Genomic DNA, 23,047 nt, shown 5'->3' with positions numbered 1-23,047 from the left:
ATGCCCATTGGAAAGTTGTTTCAATTAGCCATCTGCTAGGAGCTTTCCTTTTCTGATGTTGGCATTCTCAACACAACCTCTTATGGCAATTGAATTTTTTTTTTTTTTTCCTTTTTTTTTTCTTTTTCTGTTTTATTGAGATTGGCTGAGTTTAGAGATATCTCTCCGGCAATTTTTTGATTTAACCACCAATAGGTATTCAATTATTGGCTGAGTCTTTAGAGTTTTGGAAAAAATTCTTTGTTCAACACTTGTGTCCAGAATCCAAATCCTTTTGATATCAACTTAGCTTTTCATCTCTCTAGGGTTGCTAAAAAAAAAGTACCAATCAACTACCAAGGTTGTTGGTACTGACTAACTCCCTCACTTGCAAAACTGTTGGCCTTGTGCCTAAATCAAACTTTTTATATAGAATAATTTGTCTGTTCTCAATTGCATTGCAACATATGCTCAGATCTGCAGATCATTGCATCAGTTCTGCTTCTCTTGTGGTTAAGTATATAGTATCATAAAAGAAGTATTCACAGTACCCATACCAAGTATGTAATCACCCAACATCTGATTCATCTGTTCGACATTGTCTATGTAATTGTATTTGAGATTTACAAATAGTGTGCCATTTTTCTCAACAACATGAAGTTGAGCATAAGTTGATAGGTAAATTAATTTCCTATCTCTGTATAGAGTTGTTGGCAAATTTCCTTCCTGCCAATAGTTTATTTTACCTATTTTTAATTTTGCTTCTTTTTATATCCAACAGCAGTCCTATTCTATTTGCAATTACTGTGACACACATATGTTGCCATAGCTTCTAAGTTCACTACAGATCTGACCAAACTGAAATACCAGTTTATATATTTATATATATGACCTTGGGTATAATATGGAAGTGTTAATTTCCTCAACTACATTGTAACCTTATCCCTGCTGATTTCAACTACTGTAGTTATTACCCATTTAAAACTTCAAAAGATTTATCCAATTTTGTGGGCTTGCCTGGAATATAATTCTAGATTTGTATCCAGCATTCATAATCTACCAGACATCCTTTTTTCCAGGTTAGTAACATGATTTTAAATAACTTGTACAGTGTCCAGGAGGTGTTTTATTTTGTATAATGGATCATATTGTCCTTTCCCTCATATATGGGGTACTGCTGGTGTCTTCTATATTCAAAAACTGAGAGCCATATTCTAGTCATGATACTAGAAATTTAGGGGTCGCTGAAAGGTTCACATGTGTTTCAGTAGTTGGTTAGCCACCTTCCTAATGCCTTTAATGTTTGTTGCAAAAGATACCCAAATTTTGTTCAGGCATGTACAAGACCATGGACTGTCTTTTTTCCCTTGTTTATGTTCTGCGTAACAATTTGTTTCTGCAGTTATTGTCTGGAACATTTCAATAGGAAAAAATAAAGGAAATAATCGATTGGTTTCAAGTCCTCAGGAAGATTGTGATTGGGTATGGTTTCTTTTAAAAAATTTTGAAGAGAAATATTAAAAAATTTTCACTGCATTGTCTTTCTGGAATAAATTCGTTCTTGCTTTCAATATTGCTGTCAGAGTTGCTATCACTATCAGAAATTGGAATATTTTTGACTCTACTTCCAAAACATGGTTATGCTTGCTACATTTTTCTTTTGCTGCTGCTACTTTCAAAAACCATCAAATTTAGAATGGCTACTGCTAAATGTGAAGCTGGTATCCTTTTGTTCCAAGAGTGTAATGCTATAGAAAAGATAACTGGGGGGGAAAAAAAAAATTTGAAGAACACATATTTCATGTCACCAAATAACAGATAAGGTATAACAGGTGTATAATAAAACCATACATATTCTCTTAACATAGTAAGATTTGTTGCTACTCATTTCAAGTACGTGGTGGAAATTATGGTTAAAGTATTGGGTGTATTAGTAACAAGCGTTAATACAAAACCTTACAAAAAAATTTCTTCAGAATTCAGCATTTTGACCCCCCGCCCCCATCTTGCAATATAAGGAAATATGTTTAAATCAATGATTTGGTGAACCCTCCACTGTATTCTGTTTTATTGAGGGATGGAGCTAAATACATTGAGGCATTTCAGTGTAAGTATTTGTCACTCCACCTATATATTCATAACTTCTAATATTAGCACAATGCTATAAATTTGGAAAAGATACACTGGATGTATTTGACCATTGTAATGCGATTTTTGAACTATGGCCATGCTTAGTTGAAATTTCAATGGTTTTAGTCAGTTATATCAATCTCATAAGGGACAAAAGCAACATTAGATGGAACTTATACAGTATCATTTTGTCCTGTTGTCTCTTGTCTACACTAGTGTTCCATGATGAGCTTCTGTATAGTTTCTGCATGATATGGCTTTGGTCATACTGATGCTTTGGTTGGAGACACCTGCCCATAATAATGTGCAGTGGTGTTTATTGAACTTGACCTCATACTCGGAAAATACACTTTTTAGCTACATGGCCATGACCATGCTTACTTCCAATAGTAATAAATTTAATGATAAAATACTTTGTTGTGTGTTTGTGTACAACAGTTAATTAGAATTTATTAAAGGGAATGAGTAAGTTCTAATCATTGTCTGGGTCCACCTGAAAAAAGAATTAACCAGTAATTAAAAAGAACTATTTTAGTCTTCCTTTTTCTTATGAATTGACACCTCTTTGAAATTCAACTTTGATTGCAGAAAGAACTGTGTAATAATATATTCCAGAAGAAATTTAAAAAAAAAACAACAAAAAAACAAAATTGGTTCTTTGGCTTTTCTACAAAAAAATACTTTTTCTTAACCTGCACAAGTAAACTAATATAAGTTATTTCCATTGCATACACTTGAATATTATTATATGCAAATAATACTGAGAGAAACACTGCATTTCAATATTCAAACAGATAAGTTGAAGAGACCGGCTTTAGTATTTTGTTAAGTGAGACAGCAAAATCTGATATGAAACTGAGTCTTGGATTGAAAGTTCCTCCGTTGGATGCCTGCTTCACATTTTCATTTTCCAGAGCTTTTGTTGTTGCTGTTCTCACATAGTTTTAACAATTGTAGTGAGTAATCCATGCCTCCATTAGATACTTAATAGTGCAGCTAGCTAGCAATAATTGCAGGAAATTATATTTCTCTTCAGTTTTGGCATTGTGTGGTTGAGTAGAAAGAATAACACTTTACTGGGTCAAACTAAATACAGTACCATACCTCTTATCTGGCTGCCAGGAATATTGTGCAACATCATGCAATATATTATCCTGCATTGAGTATATAGACAGTGTTTTTGAATTTGGTTAATTTGCATATGGTTTAATTTTCTTTTTTACCTTTTCAAAGTGGTTTGATAAAGATTGAAGATATTCTGCTGTAGAATTGTATTAATTTGTACCTGTATTTGTTAAAATCGTGTCCTTTATTTTTCTTCATTTAATTTTCATCCTTTGTGAAATATATATTTTAAGTGGATTAATAAATACCAAACAGACCCTGCTTTACAAGTGTATTAATTTGAATCTGTTAAATAGGACTTAATTGTTTACTTTTCATGGTTTATTTTATATTTTAAGTATATATTTAGACTCTCTGGAAATCTGGGACACTTTTAATCCCAAGCTTACCAGATAATTGGTCTGGTACTCTGTGTATGTGTGTTAAATATGGATGCAGAATAATGTTGTGCAAAGAAAGGCCAGTTTCTCAGAAACACAACACTTTTCAAAAGTTTGAAGTGAATTAATATCTTAAATTAAAATATAGTTTAATTTACTGTTGTATCCATAGTTGAAAATTAAAATAGTCTTTAAAAAAAAAGTTAATTAAAACATTTACATTTTGAACTAATTTTGAATGCGTTTAAAGTGGCATGTGGAAAACGAAAATATAAAAATAGAATGTTACAATTTGGGTGATGTGTGAGGTGGTATATATGAAAAACTGTCTTTGTGTATATTGACAAAGTGAGTAAAACTTAAGTAGCCACTAAATTGAATTGCTTTTAAAATATTTATAAAAGGAACAATATTCTTGATATAATGAAATAATTTTGTTAATTATATTATGTTGGGGTTGATTGTAACAACTTTGTAACTTACAGATCCAATGTTCAGCTTTTGAACAGTATTTCATACCCTGTATCAAATATCAACATTAGGTGGTCTATTTACCAATAAAGAAAAGAGAATACACATGCCTGGGCATGCACAAGTGCACACATACACACACACACACACTGCATACTTTATTTGGTTCTGTTTTCTATTATATGCAATGATTATAACTTCATTTTGATACTGTTTCTATTAGATTTAAAAACTTAAAATACAACTTTTTTTTTTCAGTGATAAGTATATTGTTAGTTTTGTATCTCAGGAATATTATGCCAATAATAGTTTCAAATTGTGACACTGAGCCTGCAGGTTTTGGCAGAAAAGATAAGCCAATTACATTAAGCCCAGTATTTGAGTAGTACTTAATTTATCCACGGTGAAAGGCAAAATTGATCTTGGCAAGATCAATTGGTTAACTATTTAACCAATTATTTGTTAGGTTAACTGGTTGATCAGTCAGCATCTGTGACCTCATCAATAACATGTCCCCTTCCATTCCAGGTCAGCTTCAGAGGGCATGTATTTGATGAGATTATGAATGGTGGCAAAAATGCTTTGACAAACATAACTGAATGGTTAATCAAACAATTAAGCAACTGGTTAAATAGTTTAGCAGTTGACAAATAATAAAGTAAAATAGAACCAGTGTGTGTGTTATTGGCACAATGACCCTTGTGACATACAGTAAATTGTTTCAACAAGTTCATATCAAGAATCTTGTTAACTATATACGAAAATGAAATATCAATGTCTTGTATAACTAAGATTTAAAGCAAGAAATTTCAGTGTTTTTTAATACCTCAAAAAGTAATTTATTTTCCTTTATTCCCCCAATGTATATATATATATATTTTGTGTTTAAGTTAACCTAGTTTACTGGAAGGCTTTAAATGGAAGAGATAGGATTGTAAAACACAATTCAGTTTTGACATCCGTTTAAGTGTTGAAAAACAGAAGTCACACAATCCCTCATATCCTCAAGGAGGTGAATGTAAATGAAGTGGTGGTGTGGGTGAGTGAGCGGGGAGTTCACGAGTGCCAAGTGGAATGGAGCGAGTGGTGAAATAAGAGTATGTAGGGGTATGACAAGATGATACAGTTGGCAGTGGGAGGAGAGAGAGAGATGAAGAGCTGCAGGTATAGGTGTGGGGAGACAAGCATAATGCATAAAGACGAGGTGGAGTCTGGCTCAATAAGGTGGGTATATAGTGCTTCCAGAACTCAGTTTCACTGAGGTGGGTGGGTCTTCTCTAGAACATTATATTGCCAGACATCTTCCATCATCATCTCTGCTGTGAGGCTTAACATCTTGAGATCAGTTCTCTCCACTTCATTCCATGCCCACTTACTCCTAGGTCATCCTCCTCCATGGGTACCATCTACTTCAGTCCTTCAGCAGTTAAAAACCAGCCATATCCGGCCCAGATATTCTACCTGGTTTATGTTCAGACTGGCTAGATCCTGCCTTTCATACCTACCTACAATGTCTTCCTAAAAATAAAGAATCCCATCGTTGAAATCTTGAAACTACGAAATAAAGCATGATTATTTCAAAATGATGTGAATAGATAAGCATTACATTTAACAGTAATCTGAATGCCATTCTCGCTCTTACACATCACGTCCAAACCATCTCACATTCCTTCCTCTTGTGTGTGCCACACCCAGCACTTTTTCATTTTTTGTGTATGTATGTATATCATTATTTGCAGTATCAGAAATGAACAATTAACAGGCCAGTGTACTCTTTTTAATGTGTAAATTGCAAATAAAATGTATCTTCCCACAATGTTATTAAAACTTGGTCTTTACCTTGTTGCTATGCTGCCAGTAAAAATATCTGTTAATCATGCACGTACCTTTTCTTTCATAGTAGAGTTACACAGTGAAAGTCTTGTTGGTTACTTTGGTGGCAAGTCTACCTATCTATCTTTCACACACATACACTGTATTTCTCTCTCAACAATCAGTTTTTTCTTGAAACAAATTTTAATTCTCTCTCTGTCTCTTATTTAAACGTAAATGCAATAAAAAATATTTGGTGTGTAGGAGGTTTTTTTTTTTTTTTGTGCTTATTAATCATGTAATTTCCTGCTTCCAAATTTATAGCTATTTCTATCTGTTTTCAAATGTCTCCTTTCAATCTGAGATGTCGTTTTACTTTTTATCTCTTTTAGACAAAAACCTCCAATGCCCAATATGTCTAAATGAATTTGAGTTAAGTGAACAAGTGAAAGAATTGGGTTGCAATCATCAATACCACATAAATTGTATAGATCAGTGGTTATTAAGGGTAAGTATATTTAGAATTGTTCTTTACCATCTATAAATGTATGTACAGGGGTGGGCAAAAGTAGGTATACAGTTGCTTCTGACTCGAGCATTGGAAGGCATCAAAATTCAGGCCTTCCAATGAACTAGGCTTTTCCTGCAGCCATCCTAGCTGCGTAAAGAAGTGCTGAGCTCTAATTGTGAAGGGAACCTGTGGAAGGGGTAGACCCAGGAAGACGTAAGACAAAGTGGTGAGGAAAGATCTTCGAATGCTGGGCATCAAGCTAAGTAAAACTGCTCTCTTCCATACATACAGGCTTGTCCTTTCAGGAGCTAGTACTACATACAATGCACCCACACTTGTGCTGCATAAACGCACTTGTGCTGCTGGCATCTAAAAAGCACCCTCTGTTGGTGTTAAGAACTCCAGCCATAGAAAATATGTCACAATGGACATTTGTTGTGTGGACTGTTGGCCAGCTCCATGTTGAGCTGTCCAACACATGCCGGCATGGGAAAATGGATGTTAAACAATGATGATGACCCTTAATCAACTTATGAATTGCTTATTGAAAAAGAAAATTCCAGTCATGCTAATCAACTGTATACCTACTTTTGCCCATCAATATATATATATACATACACACACACACACACACACACTTATATATACTTTTTTCCCCACCTTTTATTCAAAAATGCTTATCTAACTGACAAAGTGTCACAAACCATAAAACAAAAGTGTTGTGGGGTGACGAAATTTTCACTAATACCCAGAGTTTGTTGCATTTTAATCGAATATTTGGATGCATTTGGAATAGATAATGCCCTCTTTTGGTTTCAGTCAACACACGAAAAAATGTATTGGACAATCCAAATTAGCCGTGAGCATTTATGGCACCGTGTTGACTATTTGAGCTGTTGAGCATTCACTCTTGACTATTATTTTGGCTTAATTTTTCGAGACATTGAGAATGGTGTGGATATGTGTCTCTATGTGTATTTGTAAGGAGGTATATATATTTGTGGATGTGTGTGAATATCTGTACTCATGTGGATGTGTGTGTGTGTATACTCGCAAATTGTGTGTGTGTGTACTCGCAAATTGTGTGTGTGTGTGTGTATACTCGCAAATTGTGTGTGTATACTCGTGGGTGCATGTCTACATGCATGTGTGTGTGTGTATATGTATATATATGATCATGATATGCACACACACACACAGCTTTGTGATTAAGTTTGCTTCACAACCGCATGGTTTCAGGTTCAGTCCCACTGTCTGACACCCTCGGCAAGTGTCTCTTTTTTTTTAGTCTTGAGCCTGCCGAAGCCTCATGAGTGGATTTGTTAAAAACGGAGAGACACCTATTGTTTGTGTGTCTGTGTCTTGACATTATACGTTAATTGTAATTGTGAACAAATGTAGTCATACAAGCAGTGTTATTTGTTCGCAATCTTATGTGGAAACCTGTCGTGCTGTGCTGGTCATTGTTTGAAGGACCTGGGGAAGTATTGCCTTTCTTGAAATAAGGTGAATGTTGATGACAGGGAGAGCATTCCAGCCATCAAAAAATGTCTCGGTGAATTTTCTAAGGTCCATGCAAACATGGAAGAGGGCATTAAAAAGAATGTGTATGTGTACATACAAGCATATAATAATGAAATTGTGCATAGTGCTCGGGTGCACTACAACTCATCAAAGGTGCATGTATAGTACATAGAATTATGTACAAATGTCAGCAAAGTGAATAGGGTATGACTCATATATATGTGCATGCGTGTGGTGCAGGGATATCAGGTGTAGTATTGGAGAATTTCAGGAAGCATAGAAGTTTTAAAGGATGCAATGTCTCGGCAGCTAACAACTTATGGAGGTAGCTTGTTCCATGCTTCAGCGACTCTGAGTGGGGAAAAAATGTTTCTGAAAGTCAATTTTAGAGATGTTCTTTGTTCAGCACTGATTGTGCAGGTCACATTCACAAGAAGACTTCTTGATATTAGTGTTGTGGAGAGAGTATGTGGAATCTGGGTTTTTCCTCCCAAAATACATGGTGATACACTTGTCCACAGACAGCTTGAGTTGCCAGTCCATGATCCATTGTTGCATTGTGTTCAGGATCTGTCCTTTTTATTTCAAGGTACAGCCTGATCTCATTTCAGCGCTGTGACATTTTTTAAGTTGGCATCTATGTCATTAATGTATGCAACAAGCAAAAAGGAGCCAAGATCCCTACGGTACACCAGATGACATCTCCTAGAATGATGAATGCTATCCTAGAACCATGACTACCTTTTTTTGGGTGAGAATGAAGTATTCCAACCACTTAAAAAGATCGTCTTTCACACTCATTGCAGAGAGTTCTGCCTTAAGTCTTTTATGTGGCACGTCAAGGTAAACAACATCCAATGTGTGCATATATTTGAATAGTTATGTATGTATATATGTGGGTATATATTTATATGCACGTGTATATTTATATATGTATATATATGTGTGTGTGTTTGTACTTCTGTATTTGTATGTGCCTATGTCTGTCAATGTTTATATGTAGTCAACAAATAAATATTGTGACAGTGTTTAGTAGATGAAATGGGAGAATTTGTTTTGAATCCAGATAGACTTATGGAAGAAATATATTGAGGTGATATTCAGTGTGGAGAAAGAGTGGAGTCATAAGAGCAGCAGAGGAGATAGCTGATAAATAACTTGAGAATATGAGAAATAAAAAGTGAAAATAGGACCAAACCTGAAGATAGTGTGGGGTAGATGATGAAAGCTGGGGAAAGTTGGTGTATGTGATGATATGAGAAATCTGCATGTTGGTTTTAGAAAAAAATTTATTTCTGTGGTACTCGCAATTCCCTATACAAAGGCTTAGTGATCCTCAGGATTGTAGATTGTAAGGAACAGATTATCCAATACTTCCATTTTTTGTTCTGATAGAGTGCTAATGGAGAGAATACAGTAGAAAATCATCATCAGTTAACGTCCGCCAGCCAGGTAGTGCACCAGACTTCTGTGACTGTTTTGGCAGGATTTTTACAGCTGGATGCCTTTCCTAACACTAACCACTCAGCAGAGTGGACTTAGTGCTTTTTACGTGGCACAAGCATAGGCTAGGTCAGTTTTGGCATGGTTTTTACAGCTGGATTCCTTTCCGAACACCAACTACTTTACAGTGTGAACTGGGAGCTTTTAAGTGACACACTGACAGCGTCACCAAGTACTTGGAAGACAAAAAATAAATAAAAAAAAAAAGAAGGAAGGTGCATTGGAGGAGGTGGTCTTAAGATGAAATGGAATGCAGTTTAGGCTTTATGCCAAAAAGGGGGATTGACTGATGCAGTTATTGCAAGGCAGTAGAGAAGAATCTTGGGGGCATAAATTGTTTCTTGGGTTTGATGTGAAGAAAGCTTTTGATAGGGGTTACATATAATATAGTGACATGGGCATTGAGAGGGACAGGAGTGGAGGAATTGTTAATTAGAGTAGTAATGTTGATGTATGAGAATGTACACAGTCTTAAAGATGGTAACGGTTAAGAGAGTGAAGTGAGGTTTGAAATGCATGAGATTGTGTGAATCCTACTGATGTTTGTGGTTACAATGGAGGTTCTGACTCTGAGTGTAGGACCTGATGTTAATGACAATTAGTACAGAGGATTAGAGGCAGAAAGAAAAACATATATGGAAAGAGAGAAAGGTGAGGATTAGTGACAAAGTATATAGTGAGGTAGAAAGATGAAGAAAAAGGGGCTTGTTGGAGTAAACTCCTTTAAATGTACAGTATGAGATGGCTGGTTCCATAAAAAAAAGTGGTGGTTTGAGCAGAACTGTGTAGTTTTACACAAAATCTTGGACTCTTCAATTCATCGTACCAATGATTCTTTTGTTTGTCTATTTATATATTTTTTTTTAATCAGCATAAGAAAAATACAATTAGAATTAGACAATGTGAATCATTAGCTTACTGATTAAGCAAGCATTAAAGGCATTGATAGGTATAGCTGTTTTTTTTTTTTTTTTTTTTTTTTGGGTTTTATCTTTTACTTGGTTGTCATTAGACTGCTGCCATGCTGAGGCACTGCCTTGAATTTTAGTTGAATGTATTGACCCCCAGTACTTATTTTATCAGTCTGTTCGGCCAAACCTCTAAGTTACAGGGTTGTAAACACATCAACAATCATTGGGCAGTGAAGTAGGAAAAAACTAGCATGCATGTACGTATGTATACACACACACACACACACACACACACACACACACACACACACACACACACACACACAATAAGGTTCTTTCTGTTTATCTACCAAATACATTTACAAAGCATTGGTCTGTCTTGAGGCTGTAGTAGACACTTGCTCACTGAACCCGGAACCAGGTGGTTCGGAAGCAAACTTTTTTACCAGTCTAGCCTGTGCGTACAAATATCATATGCTAACAAACAACGTATAAGACAAAACTTAGGAAAATTTAAGAGTAGCTGTTTTTGTGAAAAGCTTATAAAGTAAGATTGGTCTAAAAGAAATAAAGTTGAAGAATACTTTGAAAGAAAACAAAGAATGTCTTCGCTGTACTTCTGATTTTTGAGCAGGGAAATGGTCTTAAAATTTTGTCTATTCACTCGTCATTACAGGTCATTTGAATTACTGAACATCTGTTCACATTCTCCAGTGAACAAATGTTCAGGTGTAGGTGGCAGCAAGAGCACCCAGCTGTAGAAAATCTGCCTCAATATAGTTAAGTCTATTACACTCCAGCATAGATGGAAATAACAAGGAATAAGTTGAGATTTGTATGTGCATTTGTGTGTGCACTTATGGGTGTGTATATGTATATTTGTGTTTGGATGTATGTATAAGTATGGATATTTGTGTATTTATGTAATATATATATATGATTGTATGTACATGTGCGCATATGCATATGTGCACATATGTTTATATATATTTGAATATATGTATATACCTACATCTGCACACACACACACACACACACACACATATATATATATATATATATAATGTATTTATAACTATGTGTTAATGTATAGATATGTTCATAAATATAGATGTGTGTATGTATGCGTATATATGCATGATTTTATACACGTTTATGTATATGTGTGTATTTGTGTATATATGCACGAGTGTATGTGAAATTCTTTCAAGGCTTATAAATGAAATACTACAAACTGGATCGGGATTTATTTTACATTTTCTATTGGAGAATATTTACCGAGATTTGTATTGATATTTTTCTTTTGTAATGGTGCTCTCTATTATTGTAGCATGGGAATTGTCCAGTTTGCCGAAAGGACTTAAATGGAAGAGATACAACTGCAAAACACTATTCATCTTCAACCTCTATGGACTTAAGCTGAAAAAATCCCTAAATTTCACACTTCAGATTTTCTTCCCTTCCAACATTTTGTTTTCAATACTTTTATTTTTGGAACCTCTTTTATGTATCCTGGACATATTCATGCATTTGATTATGAATGTATGTTTTAAAAAAAAGATAATAAGTTCGTTATACATGCACAAGCATTCATATCTTATCAAGAAAAAAAATATACTGTATAATTTGTCAATTGTAATCTATTGGATTTCCGTGTTCATTTAATGAATGTGGAAATAAGAGATTGCCAACCCTTGCACTTGTGTGTGATAGTTTAAAAAAAAAATGAATTAATATATTAGCATGAAAATAAATGTAATTTCAAGACGCATTCATTAAGTAATTAATATTTGAGAAGAGTGAAAAGGAAGAAAACTTTTTATTTCAGTTTAGATGGTGAAAGGGAAGAAATAAAAGAAAATAAAGACTATTACAGTGTGAGAAAGATTTGAGACAAAAATCATCTCTTCAAATAAAACTTGACATTTTCTATTGATGACTCGAGAAAAACAAACTTTGGTGTTGTGAATATCTGATGTAACATGACGTTTTGTATGTACAATGTATATAAACGTATCTACCCTCCAGAGCTTACATGATTGATGAAAGGTAGTTAGAAATCTATTAAATCGGTCTTCAAAATAGTTTGGGGGGCATCAAATACAACATTGCTCTTCCATAAATCATTTCTTCTCTAGTTTTGTAGTTTTTTTTTTGTTTTGAAGATGCAAGTTTAAGGTCAGAATTGTCTCTCAGATTTTAATTTTTATTTGAATATTAAATTTTTCTTCGTGTGGATAATCTAATGAAGTAGTTTGTTGAAAATAAATTTTTTTAGTTATTGTCAGTTTATACTTAAAAATTAACTCCATGATTATTTTACTGCAGTATATCCACATGAAAATACTTTACTTATAACAGATTACATCATAGGTTTAATTCTGTTCATTCCATATTTATCCTTGTTAAATTGAGGACAAAATGGCATTTGCGAGTGATGTTTTATGTATATGACATTGAAATTGTGGCTACCTAAATGGAGTTTTGAATTATGAAGTCTTTCAAATGAACTTTTCCATTGGTAGCTACTAACTATTCTTTTGTTCATATTTGGTACATCAAAACGAGAGAAGAAAGTCAAAATATTTAAACATAAGCAACAAAGTAAAACTTCTTTAACGCTTAATAAATACCATTCTTCAACTGAAAATTGATCTTTTTGATCTCAATTTACTTTTTTTTTCTCCTGTTCCTTTTGGTTGTTCTATACAAATGGATTTTATCCAGGTGATTTTACCCTTTTGTAAACTTTTTTTTTTTCATTTCGGGGAGGTTGTTTTTATTACTACATAACTTGTAGAGAATTACTGTACACTTGTATATTATAAGGCTTCACAAATGTCTTGTTTCCTGTTTCAGTAGAACATTGTATATAATCAAATTAAAATCACTGCTTTTATTATTTTTATCCTAATTTAAAATTAGGATTGTTGTCTAATAAATTTTAATCAAAAAGATTTGCTTACATACATAACTCTGTACATACATACACATACACACACTGTATATCTTGCATGCTTAGATGTAAGAGCTGCTGCAGATACTGTGGGAATTAGCACCAAAAATGTGACCTACATCACAAGCAGCTGTCCAAAAATCTCGTTGCAACAGTCTACTTTGCAGGGAGTATGTAGTGACCAAAATGTACAATGCACCTTGTAAAATGGATGGATCTGAAGACCACAATATAAGAAGCTACAAAGATCTAGAGGGCATATTCATAGACATTATGAAAGATTACTGGTGGAATATTCCTATGAAAGCTTTTGTAAAAATGTAGGCACAGCAGACCACCATAATGATCTGCAGCAGATAAGAGTAAATGTACATTAGTGTTAAAATCTGTTATACAGCAAATATCAACATTGTCTTAATAAAAGTGAGCATCTATGCTTGCTTTTATTAAGGAGAAAATTGCAGATGCTATATTCAGATTATGAGGTTACATTTATCTGTGATTATTAGGACACTTGTTCATTAAGAAGTTATTTAACTGCTTCAGCAAAAAAAAATTTGAAACTGGGCTTCACCGAACCTGAGAAGGCATGGCGAGTAAAGAAATTACAAGTCACTACCGATTCTGTAAAATACATCTCCATCCAGTTTGAAGTATTTCATTTACATACCATCGAAGAATTTGTGTATGTGTGTGTGTGTATGCGCAGACCCACATACATTGGTACAAACATGAACATGCATAAGTCATTTACAGATATACATACATGCAAACCACATGTGTACAGTTACATAACACGTGACTATCTAGTTGTGTTGTCTCATTTCCTATCAAATAACCTAGTTTCTGTGTTGGAGAGCAGCTTCAGATCTATTCATAAAATCTCTTGGTACTTATATATTGATGTCTATATATTCAATTTTGTTTGTGTTTTTTTTTTCTGTAAAATAATTTAAAATGTTAACCTTTTGTCATATCTTTTGTTAATACCCCTTCTTCCACCCCCAAATGTTCCATTACTGTGTTAGTTTACATTGGTTTTCTGCTTCACAGGTTTTTAAGGTGTCATTTTGTCCACACAAAAGAAAACCCAGTCGACTTGGGTTCATTTTATCATGTTAATGACACTAGAGAGATTGCCCCAGGTGAAGTCCAAAGAGACTGCTCTACTCTGTACGAGTTCTTACAGAGAGTTTCTGCCATCTTAGACAATGTTTGAAAGGGCTTGCAAAGTGCACATTTTATTTAATTATTGCATCGATGTCTTGATGCACTTGCTATCACCTACAACTTTACAAAGAGTACAAGGTGGATTTTAATCATGTCATCAGCATTGATAAGGTTGTCTCATGCAAAGTGGGGTGTTAACTTGTGTATATCATGTAGCATAAACACTTTTGTATATTTATGTGTTATATATATCATCATTTAACATCCATTGTCCATGTTGGCATGGGTTGGACGGTTTGACCAGGACTGGTAAGCTGGAAGGCTTTACCAGACTCCAGTCTGATTTGGCATGGTTTTCTATGGCTGGATGCTCTTCTTAATGCCAACCACACTGAGAGTGTAATATATGCTTTTATGTGCCACTGACATGGATGCCATTTGTATGACACTGGTTTCAGCCATGACTGCAATTTTGCTTGGCTTGATGAGTCTTAAGCATGACAATGCCAAAGGTCTCGGTCATTGCTTCTGTGAGGCCTAACACTCAAAAGGAACTCTGTCACTTTGCCTCCATGACACCCAACACACACATTATATATATATATATATATATATAAAATATTATTCGAGACAAAACCACTATTTTGCAAAACAAACAAGGAAAGACTTAATACATAAATTTTAATAAATAAAATGTGTAGGTGTGGCTATGTAGTTAGAAGTTTGCTTCCCAACCACATGGTTCCAGGTTGTCCCACTGTGTGGCAACCTTGGCATATATCTGTTACTATAGCCCCAAGTCAACCAAAGCCTTGTGAGTAGAGTTAACAGAAACTGAAAGAAGCCTTCCACATGTGTATGTGTCCTACCACTGCTTGATAACCAGTGTTATTTTCTTGTCCCCATAACTTAGCTGTTCAGCAATAAGAGACAAATAGAATAAGTACTGGAGTCGATTTGTTCGACTAAGCCCTTCGAAGTGGTGCCCCAGTATGGCTGCAGTCCAGTGTCTGAAACAAATAAAAGAATATCTAAGCCCCTTCTTCCCCACATGTATTATATCTGTGGATGCAGTGCAGCAGAATAGCCAATTCATTTCACAGCTCTGGTTTGGTTCCACTGCATGGCACATTGGGCAGATATCATTTTTCTCTAGCCTCAGGTTAGCCCTTTAGCATTTAAATCAGCCAAATCTGGCCCAAATATTCTGCCTGGGTCATGTTCAAGCTGACCATATTAGGGCTCTCTCGCTAATCCTACAATGTCATTCTAAAACAAACAATCACATATCAAAAATCTTGAAGCTACATGATTATGCATGAGTAACTGAAAACAATGTGAATAAATGCTGGTTAATCCTTATCTTGAGTCAAACTGGGCAGATGGAAACTGTTGAAGCATGTCTCTGTACTTCAAGGGTGTAGCCTCAGTGCACACTGCACTGTGTCATCCTGATGCTGCCCAAAAATTACATTAAGGGTACATGTGTCTGTGTAGTGCTGAGCATCTCATGCTAATTCAGGAGTAAGTTATTCAGTTGATTGGGCAACTGAATCCTCAGTGTTACCCCTAATATGTGTGTGTGTATGTATTGGTAGCCACTACACACATTTTTTTCTCACCTTGTTTTTTTCTGTGTCCCTTTCTGTAGAAGAGCATAGGCTCAAAATGTAAGACTTTTTCAATTCCTGAGCGTTATACTAATACATTTGTTTGTTTTGTACATCACCTGTCTTCGTCTTGTGTTTTTTTTCGTGAACTCTCCCTATATATATATATAATGTGAATATGTTGACACTAAGGTGGTTGGTATTGGGAAGGGCATCCACTAAAAATTATGCCAGATAGACATTAGGGCTCTGTGCAGTCTTTGGACACACCAGATCTTGTCAAGCCATCCAACTCCTACCAACACAGACATTTAAATGGTAATGATGATGTGTGCATGCATGCACAGACATGGTTGCATGGTTTATGTTGCAACTGCTGCATGTGTCACCTTGTGCAAGTGTTTTGTAGTCTAGTTTTAAGGTCAACAAAACCTTCTGAGTGAAGAGTGTTGGTAAGTGGAAACATCTGTGTGTTTGTGTTTTTGCTCCCTTGTCTTGATATACACTTACTAAATGGTCTCTATTCACAAAAATACGTCACCATTTGATTGTAATATTCTGTGAATTCATATCTGGCCATTGTGTTTATGAGGGGGAAATATTGCTTTGTCTGGAGACAAGAACAGCATCTGAAGATATGTGTGTGATGTGTATATAAAGTCATGTTAAGCACCTATATGCCTTCAAGGGATGTTTGCATCCTAGTTCTTCAGATTATACCAGTGTCCAATGAAAAACAATGTTAGTTTTGCACTGATGGATATGTGGATTTAAAATATTTATGAATGAGAAAAATAAAATGGAGAAACTGACATATAGGCATCAGTTTATTCATAGATATTCAAGTCAATATAATATGAAATTCTTGTCCCTACAGCTGTTTCCATATCCAATTCACTTAGAAAAATTAAATTGATTTGAAACTGGTTAATTGGGTATTTCATCAGGGGAGAATTTCCTAGAAAGGAGTTACATTCTAACATGTTGGTTGAGCCTTGACAGGCTCAGATGTGAGCGTTTTGGTAATGTATGTATTTAAAAAAAAAAACAAGTAGAAATATATATAAAACAAACATGTATGATAGAGTTGTGCACGTGGGTTTGTAATATGTAATAGTTACTGGTGGTTGTGTTGCAGTTAGAGTGAACTAGGTGTTTTTTTTTTTTTATATATATATATATATATATATATATATATAAAGAGCGTGCAGTAACATTCCTCATGTAATAGTGTGTTTATTAAAATATGGAATCCAACAAAAATTGTGCGTATCAAAAACTGCTTATCATCATGTATCCTCTATATTTGTGCACAATAGTTATGGTCAATACAACTATGTAAACAAAAGAAAATTTAAATGTTACCAAAATACAATTGATAAAATTTTTTTACATAAAAACCTAATATTACTAAAGCCACAACTGTAAAATCAATTCTTTTTGCCTTAGTTTAATAATTATATTATAAAATATCGACATATTCATGAGAAAAGTGTTTAATTATATCTATAGCAAACGGCAATGATACTGTTACCTGTGCAGAAAGCTTAGTATACATCTTTACCATTTAATTATTATTTTTATATATATTCTTTAATGCTTATATTTACAGATACTAGTGTAATAAGATGTGAAGTATCAACAGATTCAAATTTGAAATAGTTTTAACATATAATTAATTATTTATAAGATATCCAATGATAGTTTCTTTGAACACCCATAAACATGTGTGAATACATGAAAAATCAGTCACTTTTCTCATAAGATGAAATATTAATATTTTAATATAAAATTTAATGTTTATATGATATCTATTAAGAATTCTTAATTCTTTACAGTTACAGATGTTAGTGTACTAAACATGAAATACCAACCAATTCAAAGTATTAGTAGCTTTGATATATAATTAATTTATAATAATATATCTAATGGTAGTTTTTGCGAGTCCATTTACATGTGTGAACATGAAAAACCAGTCTCAATCCTTGTATTTCAAAGGTGCCGCTTGGAGAATAGGATTTGCTATAATTCTTCGAGGCAGAAAGCAAAAAGAATTTCTAATTTTATAAGCAGTAGCCTTGCTTATAATTTCCCACTCCACAGAAAAACATTTTTTTCTTGTCTTTCAAATTCCAAATATAGTTACTGAGACTGGTACTAGAGGACTTGATCCTATTATTAAAGATGTAAATATCATAAGATATACATCTCTTGATAAAATTTTGCATTGCTCCTACTTGAAAGGAGCTCTTACCTTCAGATTTCATTATTTTTGTTCACAATAATTTTTGAATAAACATTTGCTTCTAACCTTGCAATCACAAAATATATTTTCATTACTACTCATATTCTGTTTTATATCATTACATTCAATATGATTACTATTTGCCCTGTTACCTGTAGTCAAGAGGTTGAGATGGGATTTAATTTGGGTTGTTTCCCCTTGTACACGGGCCGACTCAAATACACATTACTTATTAACAAGTTCTAAGAGCATTACCATTGTTGCATTTTCTACAGTTATAATTATTATAAAAATTAGATAATTTGTTTTTTGTTAATTTAAGATATAATCTGGGGCAAGTTATGTGATACCAAAAAAGACAACTTTAAAAATCCTAGTGTTAATAGTATAATACCTATTTTCCTTTGTAAGGTGTTTAGAAAAAAGTTTGTATAAGGCCCCAACCAAATTATTCTTAATTTGTTTAGCGAATGGAATTATAAACCAAATAATATCATTCCTATCAGCAGATGCATCATACTTTTCAAATTTTCGAACCCTATTAGATATATAAGGGGTTTGTTTTTTTATTCTATTATTTATATTCCTAATCACATGAGAACAATAAGAAGAATGAAGTAATGCATTGGTTCTCATTTGGATATTTAATCGTATTTACCCTATCCTTATTCCTATTCTTGGAGGTTTGTTTAAAATTACTAACATGAGAAACATCCATGTTAGAGATACAGATATTCATATTTTTAGGATAATATGGATGATGCAATATGATAATTAGTTTTTGATACATCATATTTCTTTTGTTCGCTTCCATATTTTAATAAACACTCAATTACATGAGGAATGTTACCGCTCTGTCTCCCTCACACGCTCTCTCTCTCTCTCTCTCTCTCTCATATATATTTATATAATACCTAGTTCACCCTAACTTCAACACCACCACCACCAAAAACAACTATTATTATGTATTACAATCGTACGTGCACGACTATATCATACATATTTGTTTATATGTCTATATATACACATAATGGCTTTTTTAAAATACAAACGTTACCAAAACACTCACATCATTTGACCAACACGTTGGAATGTAATTCCTTTCTGGAAAATTCTTGCCTGATGAAATGCCAAATTAACCAAGTTTCAAAAAGAAAATTTTAAATTAATTTAATTTAATTTCTCTAATTGAATTAATTGGATATGGAAACAGCTGTTGGGTTAAGAATTTCATATTATATTGATTTGAATATCTTTGAATAAACTGATGTCTATATGTCAATTTCTCCATTTTCTTTTTCTCATTCATATATATATATATATATACACACGCACACATGTGGCTATATGGTAAGAAGCTTGCTTCATAACCATATGACTCTGAGTTCAGTCCCACTTCATGGCACCTCAGGCAAGTGTCTTCTATAGCCTTGGGCCGACTAAAGCTTTGTGAGTGGATTTGGTTGATGGAAACTGAAAGAAGCCCATTGTATAAATAAATATATATATATGTGTCTGTCCCCCCCCCCACCATCGCTTGACAACTGATGTTAATGTGTTTACATACCTGTAACTTGGGCTTACAAAGAATAAGCCCTGGGGTATAATTCTTCAATTAAAGCCCTTTAAGGCAGTGCTCCAGCATGGCTGCAGTCAAATGACTGAAACCAATGAAAGAATAAAAGACTATAATGTGTGTTAGTAAATGTCACAAAAGTACAGTATTTTATCTAAGAGAGTTACCTTTAAAAATATAGTCTTGAAAAAAAAATGAGCATTCTTCAAAGCTAGTTGAAACAAAGTCACTCCTGAAGTGAATGAGAGCAACAGATACTGATATTTCCCCATTTTTATTCATCAGTGTCACACACATCTCAAGTAAAACAAAAATTTTTTTTTTGTTATAAGTAGCTTAATAGTGTAATTATTATCAATATTACATAAAGCATGTGTGTTGTTGAATGTCAGCAGCTGTAGTATTTTTTCTAAGAGAGATCCCCTCAACTGTTCAGTATTCAAATTTTTGTGTCAAATGTAATACTTATTCATATATTATCTTGCAGCTTTGAAATTTTGATAATGTGATTAATTTTTAGAATGACATTGTAGGATAGGTGTGAGAGTCCCGATCTGGTTAGCTTACATATCAAACAGGTTGAATATTTGGGCCTGATATGGCCAGTTTCATTGTTAAATGCTTAAAAAACATAGCATACTTTAAAGTATATCTATGTGTGTGTATATATATATATATCCATTTTAATATCCACTTTTCCATACTTGCATGAGTCAGAAAGAATTTGTTGAATTCAATTTCATACGACTAGATGCCATTCCTATTGTCAGCTCTCACCTGTTTCCAAGCAAGGCGATATTTCTTCATGGCCAGTCATGTTTCCATGGGATATTAGCAGTCACACTGTTCATTCAATGATGTTGGTTTATAACATTTTGTCTAAACATCTGGTGAGGATTGGTGTTAGAAAGGTCATTCTGCCATAGAAAACCTGTTTCTAGCATAGCTTCATCTGACTCTCATAGTCATGGAGTGTGGCTGTATGATAAGAAGTTTGCTTCCCAACCACCTGGTTCTGGGTTCAGTCCCACTGCGTGGCACCTTGAGCAAATGTCTTGTACACTGGCCAACCAAACCCTTGTCAGTGGATTTTATAGAAAGACACTGAAAGCAGCCCAGGTGTTAGAAAGGGCATCCAGTCATAGAAAACATGCCACAATAGACAATTGAAGTCTGGCCAGCTTCATATCAAACCATCCAACATGGAAAACGGACATTAAGCAATGATGTGTTTTTGTGTCTGTCTGTCCCCTGCTACTACTTGAAAACTGGTGTCGGTATGTTTATGTCCCTGTAACTTAGTGGTTCAGTAAAAGAAACTGATAAATCAAGTGCCAGGCTTTACAATAAAAATAATAATCCATGGGATCGATTCGTTCAACTTAAATTCAAGGCAGTGCCCCAGCATGGTTTCAGTCAAATGACTGCAACAAATAAAAAAAATCAAAGAGATACATGGGATAGGTTTATGTGTGAATTTGATACATTCTTACATGGGATTCATTGATGAAAGCCACCCTTGCCTCAGTACTATTTCCCACTTCCAAGTTGTATGTTGCTTGGTGACCCTGTAGGTGCTGGTGCCACATAAAATGCACTAGTGCTGGTGTAACATAGAAAGCACCCTGTACACTCTGTAGAGTTGTTGGTGCTAGGAAGGGCATCCAGCTGTAGAAAACATCAAAATAGACAATAGAGCCAAGTGCATTCCCTGCCTTACCAGCTCCTGTAAAATTGTCCAACCCATGCCAGCATGGAAAATGGACATTAAATGTTAATGATGATATACATACATATATATGTATCAAATGAAATAAAATGAAAAGCAGGACACAAAGGATGTCGCGGTACATATGTTTCGAGCTTTATAGAACAACTTATTCTTACATCAATGCATAATTGACATAACAGATAGTTCAAAAGCCCTCTTCAGCTGCATGCAATTGCTACACCAAAGATTTGTATCACATTATGAAAGGTTTGAGAAAAAACATTTGGTATTATTTGTAAATCTTCATAATCAAATAGGTGTACATGGTATTATTAGACTCAAAAAAATCGTCCATACCGTTTTCTCACTCAATATAGGGTGAATACTGGGTAGATTCCAGTTGGGTTTATTCTTGTAAGGGAAGGAATTGGAAGAATAAGTTGTTCTATAGAGCTCGAAACATATGTACCACTACATCCTTTGTGTCCTGTTTTTCATTTTATTTCATTTGATACATATATCCTCTCACCTATGCTACTAGCTGGCATATACAGGTGCTTACATTTATCAAGTATTCACCCTGAATTTATATATATATATGCATCCACATGCACACTAATTCATGTGAAACCCTTTTCTGTGTGTGTTTAAAACATCTTTTTCTTTTGTGTTATAATCTTAGTTGGGGACAGGGTCTTCTTTTATGGAGTGTATGTAAGTAAAATGTATGTATAGTGTTAGTAATAGAAGGTGTTTACTGATCAATTATTTTGTGGCAGCAGTGTACTACAGCTGATATATCATCTCACCTGACATCGGGTCCTGTAGTTGGGCAGGGATTTGGGCTCTACAATCCCACATTGGTACAGATAGGCATTCAATTAAATCAACCCCAAAGCTTCATGTTACTTTATTTCAACTCCTTGGAAGGATGAAAAAGCACAGTTGAACTCTGTTCATAATGTGAAGAACCAGAGGAATATCACAAGAAATTTTGTCTAATTTAATGATTTTTTTCATTGATCGTCTTGTTAATTGAAATTTCTCAAACGATCCCCCCAAAAAACAACCCATAAAAATTTTATTATTTCCTACAAAAGTCCAGCAAATTGCTTGAAATTTCAAGAAATTTACTGGACTTAAACTTTGGTCTGTGTACCATCATTCCCTTTGCATAAAAGTTATGTTCTTTTCAAAATATGCTCCAAATGGCATACGTCACGCAAACACTTGCATATGTTGTGCAAAATTCTCAATTACTCGAACATGTTCCTCTCTGGGGATTTCCCTGATTTCTGCTGTGATTGCTGCCTTCACTTCACCAATCGTTTGAGGATTGTTCTGGTAAACATTATCCTAGAGATACCACCACAGATAAAAATCTGGGGAGTACAAGCCTGGTGAATGCAATGCCCACTCAACATCACACCTCC

The 23,047-nt window shown here is 34.2% G+C and overlaps 1 protein-coding gene across 4 annotated transcripts in view; it reads left to right on the top strand.

Annotated features, from left to right (window-relative positions):
* LOC115215652 (E3 ubiquitin-protein ligase RNF126) overlaps nucleotides 1-12,996 on the top strand; it is a 50,913-nt gene extending 37,917 nt beyond the window's left edge. For 2 of the 4 annotated variants that reach the window (XM_029784908.2, XM_029784907.2), the window contains exons 8-9: nucleotides 6,290-6,405; nucleotides 11,677-12,996. In XM_029784908.2, coding sequence (XP_029640768.1) covers nucleotides 6,290-6,405; nucleotides 11,677-11,769 — 209 coding nt within the window. In that variant the 3' untranslated portion in view covers nucleotides 11,770-12,996. Of the gene's footprint in view, nucleotides 1-760; nucleotides 1,059-1,381; nucleotides 1,462-6,289; nucleotides 6,406-11,676 lie in introns of those variants that run through there. The other 2 variants (XR_005000704.1, XM_029784909.2) reach the window with 2 other exon arrangements.
* The last annotated feature ends 10,051 nt before the right edge of the window (nucleotides 12,997-23,047 follow it).

This window comes from Octopus sinensis, linkage group LG9 (genome assembly GCF_006345805.1).
Source record: "Octopus sinensis linkage group LG9, ASM634580v1, whole genome shotgun sequence".
In the NCBI taxonomy this organism is placed as follows: domain Eukaryota; kingdom Metazoa; phylum Mollusca; class Cephalopoda; order Octopoda; family Octopodidae; genus Octopus; species Octopus sinensis.
The sequence above is the reverse complement of the archived record's forward strand: the minus strand, read 5'-3'. Positions and strand labels throughout refer to the sequence as shown.